Source organism: Atta colombica, unplaced genomic scaffold (assembly GCF_001594045.1).
Source record: "Atta colombica isolate Treedump-2 unplaced genomic scaffold, Acol1.0 scaffold185, whole genome shotgun sequence".
Lineage (NCBI taxonomy): Eukaryota > Metazoa > Arthropoda > Insecta > Hymenoptera > Formicidae > Atta > Atta colombica.
In genome coordinates, this window is record NW_017259277.1 from 252485 (window position 1) to 261358 (window position 8874).

Here is an 8874-nt window from a genome sequence, read left to right on the forward strand (position 1 = left end):
TCTAACGGTTGAAGAAACAATATATTGGAGAAAGTTACGAATTTAAATTGCCGTTTAATACTGCTATAGTTTTACAAAGTTTCGGGATGACGGGAAGTGCATGGTCAAACACGAGTGCAACTGGTTTGCACTTACTTACTACTGGCTGGTAGCAGTAGTAGGTATCAGCGAATGGACGATCGGTTGAACAGCATGTGAGTGTGTTTTCGACAGCTCTGACAGTTTATTAGTGGTATCGAGACCATAACTAGGATGTAGCGCAGTTAGCAATTGCTACGAAACTTTGAACGTCGATTTCTAACAGTTTGCTTCTCTTAACGTTATCATAAGGCAGCTCGCGTGCCTCAACCATCCTGTTGAATCTGTCAACATTTAAGAAATCAGGCTTGTTAGTTGTGAAATTGAGTTAGCGGAGATTATTTAGTTTCTTCAGTAAAAACTTGAGATTTATCAATAAAGAATAAACTTTATTTTTAAATGAAATTTATTTTTTATTATACCATATACTAATAAATCTCAGATTTCAAGACTAAAAAACCTTCGACGCGCGGTTTACAAAATTGTGTAATTTTATATATACATATAAATTTATACCGAAATATGTAAGCACTAGAAAGCTTTGACTGATAATAAGATTTCTTTTACTTAATTAGATTTATTCTCATCGATTCAATTTAGCATTACAACTATTTATTTTCAAAATTTTTTAAAAAGATAATGCTAAATATAAAGATAAAGATAAAGATCATAAAAAATCCATTTTTAAGCATTAATTAAGTTTCATTAGTAAATTCATTAATAAACATAGATATCTGAAAAAAATATATAATATTCACTTAAAATTTTTCTTTCATTTGCTTTTAGTTTTATTCTGTCATATTTAATCAATTGTGAGGTATGTCTGACTATTTTAATTTTTTCAACTCAATCTTATAGCATTTTAACGAGGAGCTTTAGAAAGTTGAAACTACATAACGTATTTACTCACTATAAGTTACTTCAGATATAGTCATATTGTTAAATGATTTTTAGAGTCAATTTTACTTGTTCTACTAGACCCTTTATTTTTTCCAATTTGTGCTGTTGCTCATTTTTTGTCTTTAGAAACTATTTAGTCTTTATATAAATAATTAACAGTATTAATGAAACAAATAACATTTTATAAAGGCAAGAGCATGGCATATATGTTAATATAACATCTAGGGTGACCAGACGTCCGGTTTTTCCCGAACATATACTCTTTTTTAAAGCGTCTGGGGACGTTCGATCAGGTTTCCAGTGTGTCCGGAGTGTACTCTTTTTGGTACTCATTTTGAGAGAGAGCGAGGGAATCGGAAGTTATCGCACATGAACTACATAATAAGCTAATCACTAGATCATTACTGTATCTGTGAAAATATTTGAAAATTATTAGGTATTATTATATTATATTAAAGCTGTTTTTTGCAAATACTAAATACATGTTTTTATCATTCTTAGGATTTTAATTTAAATTTAAATTTAAATATACTACTTATTCTGTATTACAATTTAAAATGTTCTATTTTTTGTTCTACTTTTAAGACTTAGTGTCCTACCTTTATACTACTTTTTAATCAGGAATGTTTTAGTTTATGTTTTAGATTATATCTGGTCACCCTAACATCATTTTTCCTGTATTCGCGAGAAATTCCTTTGTGATCATTATCACTGATAACAGAAGTGTAAGGAAATTGATACTTTTGATGAAAGTATCCACACAATTTTCAAAAATACGAAAATCGCGATCTTGTTTAATCGAAGCACATGTGTTCTCAGTCGTTGACAAGGCAGCGTCCTCGCGAGCGCTCGCAATCACGTCCGGAATCACGCAGCTTCCCGCCAAGCACGATCGCATATCTGTCGAGGACAGATCCCGAGGACAGGCCTGACAGCGGCCAGGACGAAGATGAGTCCTTCTTTGAGAGGCCCCCGCCGCCACCACCACCTCTTCCGCTTCCGCCATCATCTCAACAATCGCAGACGCAAATCGATCAAACTCCCAGCGGACTGATCAAGGATGAAGAAGTCGGCGTTAAAATAATAAATATTCTCGACACTACGCAGGATCGCGAGGGGATTAGTACCGAGGAGTTAGTTGGGTAGGTCTTATGAGATTAAGAAATTCTGCAATATGTCAGATATTTAAAAACGTCGTAATTTAAGAGTCGGTAGTGATGGGCCAATTACATCTACATCTCATTCACACAGTATACACATCTGTAGTTTACCATATTTTATCTCATAAAAGAAGTATTCTAAAAACCTTTTTAAAAAAAGAAAAAATATATGTCAAATGTATAAAAAAGATATCGAATATTACATTCTTCTTCTCAAAAACAGATATGCAATAAATGCTATTAGCCAAGTATTTCATCACACATAAGATAGATTGAAAGTGACTATAATTATTTTTTATTTTTATATATTATTAATCTAATATAAATTATTATTATTATCTCTTCATTTTTTAAATTAAATTTCATATTACATTTTTAAAAATTTACAAAAAGCACACACACACAAAGTGAAATTCCTAAAAAAAAAAAAAACCTTAAAAAAAGAAAAAAATACACGCCAAATGCATAAAATACATATCAAGTGCTTTTCTCCATTCCACTCTTTCTCTTTCTCTTTTTCTCTTTCATGTTCTCTTTTCTTCTCTTTTGCCTCCACTTTCTCTCTTTCACTCGTTCTCCCACAATCTTTCCTTCGCCCTTCCCTCTCTCTGTCTGTCTCTCTATATAAATAAATATTACACATGTATACGTATTAATGGAGCACATAGCATGGTGAACAGCGCGTGAATCTACGATACTAAGGGACTCGAGTTCGATCCCCAGATCTAAGAAATTTTCACGCGCTCATAGCTCCTCTTCGGCAATCTGGCAAACCACCAAAAATATTTATTACCAAGGAAACCTTTTAAACTGCCGTTTGAAACCGGCATTAAATTGTGAGTCCCGTACGTCTGTGTACAATCTGCACTACAGACATACATACAAAAAATATAGCCCTGTCTCAACTTTGGGATTGCGCCATCGAATGAATGAATGAATGCGCATTAATGTGCATTTTCGTTGTTAATTTAATATAATGTTATATGAAGACATTGTGTGAAAGCAGCTTAATGGACAAAACGCTTTACATATGTATAGATTTATCTATGTGTCCGAAAAAATCTGAAAATCTCTGAAATGGTACCTTTTTCCAGACTCGATATCTTAGGATTGGCTGCATCAATTTTATTCAAACTAATCGCAATGACGATTATATAATAAAAGTATTGTTAGATTTTTTATTTTACAGTTTTATTGTTAGATTTTTTTATTTTACAGTTTTATTGTTAGATTTTTTTATTTTACAGTTTCCAAGTAATTTTTATCGAAAAGTTTGTCGATATCAAACTCTCCGGATAAAGCTAGCGTCTCGAATTTGACAGCGGCACGAACAAATACGCAATGACGGCGTTAAGCAATCAAGTGGTTCGTTTTATATATTTATGCACTTGGCATCGCTCGACTTTGTTATAGGACTCTTTTAACTTCTTTTTTTTTTTAAAGATTTAAAAATTTCTATCAAGTTAGAGCTTGCAATTTGGCTTTTAAAACTATTATAATAAATAAAATTATTTGTTCTTTACTCGCGATATTACAGATATAATCGAATTCAACTATATTTTCTCGTAAAAATAATATTGTGTCATAAAACTTCTTCGACTTCTTACTTTTATAAAAAATTACGAAGATTCGTATAGAGCCGAATTTTACAATTTAATTTTTTAAATATTACAATTAATGAAATTATCTGCATCTTAATTGCATAGATATCAAAACGAATTTTTATTTTGTTTTTTTCTATAATAAAAAAAATCGCTTTGGACGGACCTGCGGATGATTTTCCTAATTATATAAACACTAAGAATATCGCAATTGCGATTTTCTTCTATGTAATTGGTTGAACAGAAATTCGTTTTCGATAGATATCTCTATTGTGTTTTCTATCGATCCTTAAAATTCTATAACCTTTTAAAAATTTTTTAGAGAAATTAGAGAGTTGTTAGATTTTTTAATTTTTGGATAGTGAGACATTAAGTACTTTCTTTGTGTAGGTTCGCACAGCAAAAGGATGACAGGACAACGGTCGATGGACAAGTCAGGCGACCCCGTTCGATCACGAGGGACCATTATATTTCCAGGTGAGTTCTTTTTCTTCTTCTTCTTTTTCTTTATTAAATAGACATTAGTTTTTTTTTTCACGCGTCGTATTCTGAGTTCTCTATTAACAATGACTTCCAGCTCTCGGCTCTTTTCTTCGGTCCTCCAAGGGACATTTATTTATCAGCTTATAGTTTCTTGCTATTTTTATTAAGCGTGTCACCTCCCCTTCGATATAGTTCCATTCCCTTCTTTGATCTTTGATGAATTTGACAATGTCTAATATTCCACATTTTTCTCTAATCTCTTTATTTCTTATTCTATCTCTTTTGGTTCTTCCTGATTATTTTTCGTCGAATATTTATTTCTGTGATGTGGCTGAATTGCTTTGTCTTCTGTTTTCGGCGCGTGTTTCAACTCCGAATATTAATATTCGTTCGACAATTGTCTTGTACACTTGAATGTGCTTTCTTGCTTTCTGTTGTTAAGCGTTGATTTTTCCATATCGTATCCTTTAGCGTTTCCTGACTCTCTTGAGTGTTTGCTGCCTCTTATAAGTTTCGACTGCTAAAGACATTGACGCATAGATAGCTCACTGTGTTGTTCAATCATGTTTCTTTTGACCTCCAGCTTGCAATGTTGTGGTTTCTTATCATGGATTTGATTTTAGATGTGAATATTTTATTTCTTCGCAGTATTCGCGAGAGTGTGTAACAAGCGTTGCAGATCTTTCTCTTCAGCTATGAGAATAGCATAGTCAGTATAGTATAACATGTTATTAGTAATTATTCCCCCATTCAGGGGAATCCGGGGAAAGTGATGTCTTCTATGATTTTTTAATTATTTGACTTTTGCTCAGACATAGCTCGTCAGTTTATCGATTCGGATGCAAAAGAGGTTCATGCGAAAAAACGGATTACACAAGATGCTGAGATAAATGAACAATAAAATTCGAGAATTTCCATGACGTCCAATAAATTCGATTGAAAGCTTTTGTCTACAAAACATAGATAGGCTGGTCTTGACTATTCAATTGCTTTTTCGACTATTTGAAGCACAAAAAATATTGCATCTATCGTGGATCTATTCTGCCTAAATTCCTGTTCTTTGTTCCTCGCTTATCGAAGCTTATCGCTTCGGTCTTAATAGCTCTAATAGAATTGTACTGAACAGTTTCTGGACTGAACTCAATAGCATCATACCTCAATAATTATCGAGATTTGACATAGTATCTTTTTTAAAAATTGAGATCGTAAGATTAGTCTTCCATTTTTCCGAAATAAATTCTGTTGTTATTATTACATTGAATAACCATCCTATTTCTTCTGTCAATATTATGTCGTCATATTTCAAAAGTTTATTATAGATGTTATCAATGTCTGATGCTTTTTTCTTTAGTTTTTTGATAGCCTGTATCAGCCCTATGTCCCAAGTTAGGTAAAGGGTATCCTCTTCCTCTTATTTCTTATATGAACTTTGTGTAATATTTGTAAAGATCTTTGAAGTAGACTATAATCATTCTTCTTTATTTATAAAGATTATCTATACTATGTTTTTTACGTCTGTTCTTCTGTTCTTGAGCATTTTCTATACCTTTTTTTGAGCGCTCTTTCCATATTTTTCGTAAATTGCTATCAATATTAATTCTTTAACTTTCTTATTTCTACATATGTTTCGTTTCATACTCTTTTCATTTCATACTATATATTTCTCTTGTTTTTCTCGTTCTAGTTTTTAAGTAATGTAAATACGCTTCTTTTTTCCTCTTGGTGATTTTTTTTCGTCAATAAATCATGGTATAGCGTTCCTTCGTTTCAGTAACGCTTATACTCTTTTTTCCCGATTCCCTTCGCGAGCGACATTCATGATATTATCTTTGATTTTTCCACGCTGTGTCTACATCATCTTTTTCTGTATAATTTTCTTTACTTTTTCTTTCAGTTTTCTATAATACAGCTCTCGTGCGGATTTATCTGCAAGAGATTCTGTGTTAAATTTCTTGATATACTTTGGGGAGTGGCTTTTAATATAATAGTCATCCGTAAAGAATTATTCTATGACCACTGTTAGTGAAGTTGAGTGATTTAACATCCAATACTTGCATTGGCGAAATCAATTAGTTATTGCCATAGTCGATGATAGATTTCCTATCCTGAGAATTCTCGAATATATATTTATGTTATAGTTTATGAAAAAAACGTGTAATTGATTCGCAATTTGTTTTGGATACCAGTAAGTCTATCAGTAAGTCGCCATTATTGTGCGCGTGTTACGGGGTTCCTTATTAAATTTTTGCTTTACTTCTGGCACTGCATCACTGCCGATTCGTGCATTCAGATCGCTCAATATAACAACACTGCATTTATTAAGTATTAGATTTAATTGGCCTTCGTAGAACGACTTTCTTCCCTGTTTTGGTGATGTCGAGAGCGTAGACATTAAGAATGTGTAGCAGTTTAATCTGCACATCAAGTCTGACTTGATCTTTGGCAGAATTCTTGGACTTGCATACTTTACCTCATCTATGAGCGGCTACAGATGCTTTCGTAGAAGCATCCTAACCTCTGTTGCTATTTGTTCGTTTTTCTTTTCCATTATATAAAGATAAAGTCATCCATTATTCGTCTACCTTTTTCTTTTCTGTTAGTTTCTGAGAGACAGCAGATGTCTATGTTATTTTCTTTGATTTCCATAATAATTTCTTAATCATTCGCGTCCAAAATCTTATGTTCCATGCAGCGAATATAATAGTATTGGTTTAAATCATTTTTTTTCTTCTGCTGGGTCTCTCCTTTAGATAGTCTAGTTCCGAGATTATGCGTGATATGAACAGAATTTGATTTTATCTCTGATAGGTTGCTAACCTCATTTGAGATAGATTATTTACCAACCTTGTTTAGTCTAGATCCGCTGCATTTTGCTAGTCAGGGACACTTCGAAAAGGGTATGTACGATGCATTGCATTAATTCGCTGGGTCATAGTAGCGGCCCGATTTATCAATGTTTATTTTATTCAAATACTACACAACTTTACAAAAAAACTGCAAGAGACAAAAATAATTTATTTTCTTCTCATAGAACTCTAAGAATTTTTTGAGAATTTTTTATCAAGTTTTTAGTACTACATTTTTTAATTTTTGATAAGTTAGGCTACTATGACTCAATTAATTCACTGAATTAATGCACTACTGTACAATGATCTTGAATAGAGAGAAGCCATTACATACTATCTTACGTTACATCTCCTGGGATTCCGTACTTTTTAGATGAGAGTTCCTTTCTCTAATTCCTAATTAAATTCTCCGATGGAAAATTAAATATAGTTATCTTTAAAGTATTAAGTCATCAAACTGTATTAAATTTTAATAAGTTAAAATTAATTCTAGAACACATATGTGGGTCTTCCACATCCAATTGAAATTTCACTTATTGCTTCGTATACAAAGAAAAGGAAAGGGAAAGTCTTGTTTTATATCTTAAAATATAAAACTTATGATATTACAACCTACAGATATATTCTAAATCTCAAAGCTTCAAAATAAAAAAGAGAGTGTAAGTATTAATCTGAATTGAAGCTAATCAAAGTTATAATGGGTCTTCTAGATATGTTTTCTAGAATTAATGTGTTTCCAGAATTTTTCGGAAGGTGTTCTAGGATTAATTATAGCTTCGGAAGCTAATAAATAGCATTTTAACTGTTAATAGTTCAAAAAACAATCCAAATATATCGTATATTCTAATAACTAATTTAACAATCGAAAATAATATTTCCCTAAGTGTCATCGAGATAACAGAGAGAAAAAATCAATTATATATAAATTAAATGAAAAGCAAGATCCTATTGTGTACACTGTTAGAAATTTCTGTTGTGAAATCACAATAAAAGTGAAAGTTTTTATCCATGAAGAATAGAGACCAGAAGACAACTAGGTTATTAGAAATGTGACCAAAATCAGGTTTCTGAATTGGTATTGGTGCTCGATAGGCAGCATTCGAATCACAAAATTCTTACTAGTTCCTCTAGTAAGAATTAAGACATAAGAACGGAAGAACGCCGAGAATTATCGGAAAACAGCACAATTCCACCATGGTTGACAGTTGATAGTCCGATTTCGCGTTCGCGCCTTTTATATCATGAAACAGCTCACATTAATTCATTATACATCGAAAGTATCTGTAAATAGCGGCGTTTAAAGGAACTCAAAATTTGATCAATCATGATCGGTCAAGTCATGAGAGGCACCCTCTCATTAGAGGGACTCTATTCTTTTCATATACACTTACACACATACACACATAATCATATACAATAATCAAAGAATCGAGACCGTTATTCTTTGACATCATGTTTTGACAGTAACAAGAAGGCGTAAATTGTCATTGAAATTTGAATAAAGTTTTTTTATATAAGAACGGTGTCGTAGAAGGGAAGTGACATCTCGATCGAACTAATTCAGATGACCACTTTGAGCTCATTTCTGACGATATCGTTAAGTTCATAGTCTCTATTCTTTATGTTTTCATCCAAATTTATTGTAAAATTACAAATAAATTGTTTAATATGATTTTACAATATTCTTATTGTAATTTTACAATACCTTTGCTATGAAATTACAACCCAAATATATTATTGTATGTTATATGCTTTTGTATGTGTATTTACATATAAGTACACATATATATATATTATATATATATA

General features: G+C 32.0%; 1 protein-coding gene across 1 annotated transcript in view; it reads left to right on the plus strand.

Moving 5' to 3' along the window:
- The window catches only part of LOC108686479 (inactive rhomboid protein 1-like), a gene marked incomplete at its 3' end in the record, with an annotated part of 117047 nt that overhangs the window by 97977 nt on the left and 10196 nt on the right, over positions 1-8874 (plus strand). The window contains exons 8-9 of the mRNA XM_018191814.1: positions 1798-2120; positions 4130-4216. Of these exons, the coding sequence (XP_018047303.1) occupies positions 1798-2120; positions 4130-4216 (410 nt within the window). The remainder of the gene's footprint in view (positions 1-1797; positions 2121-4129; positions 4217-8874) is intronic.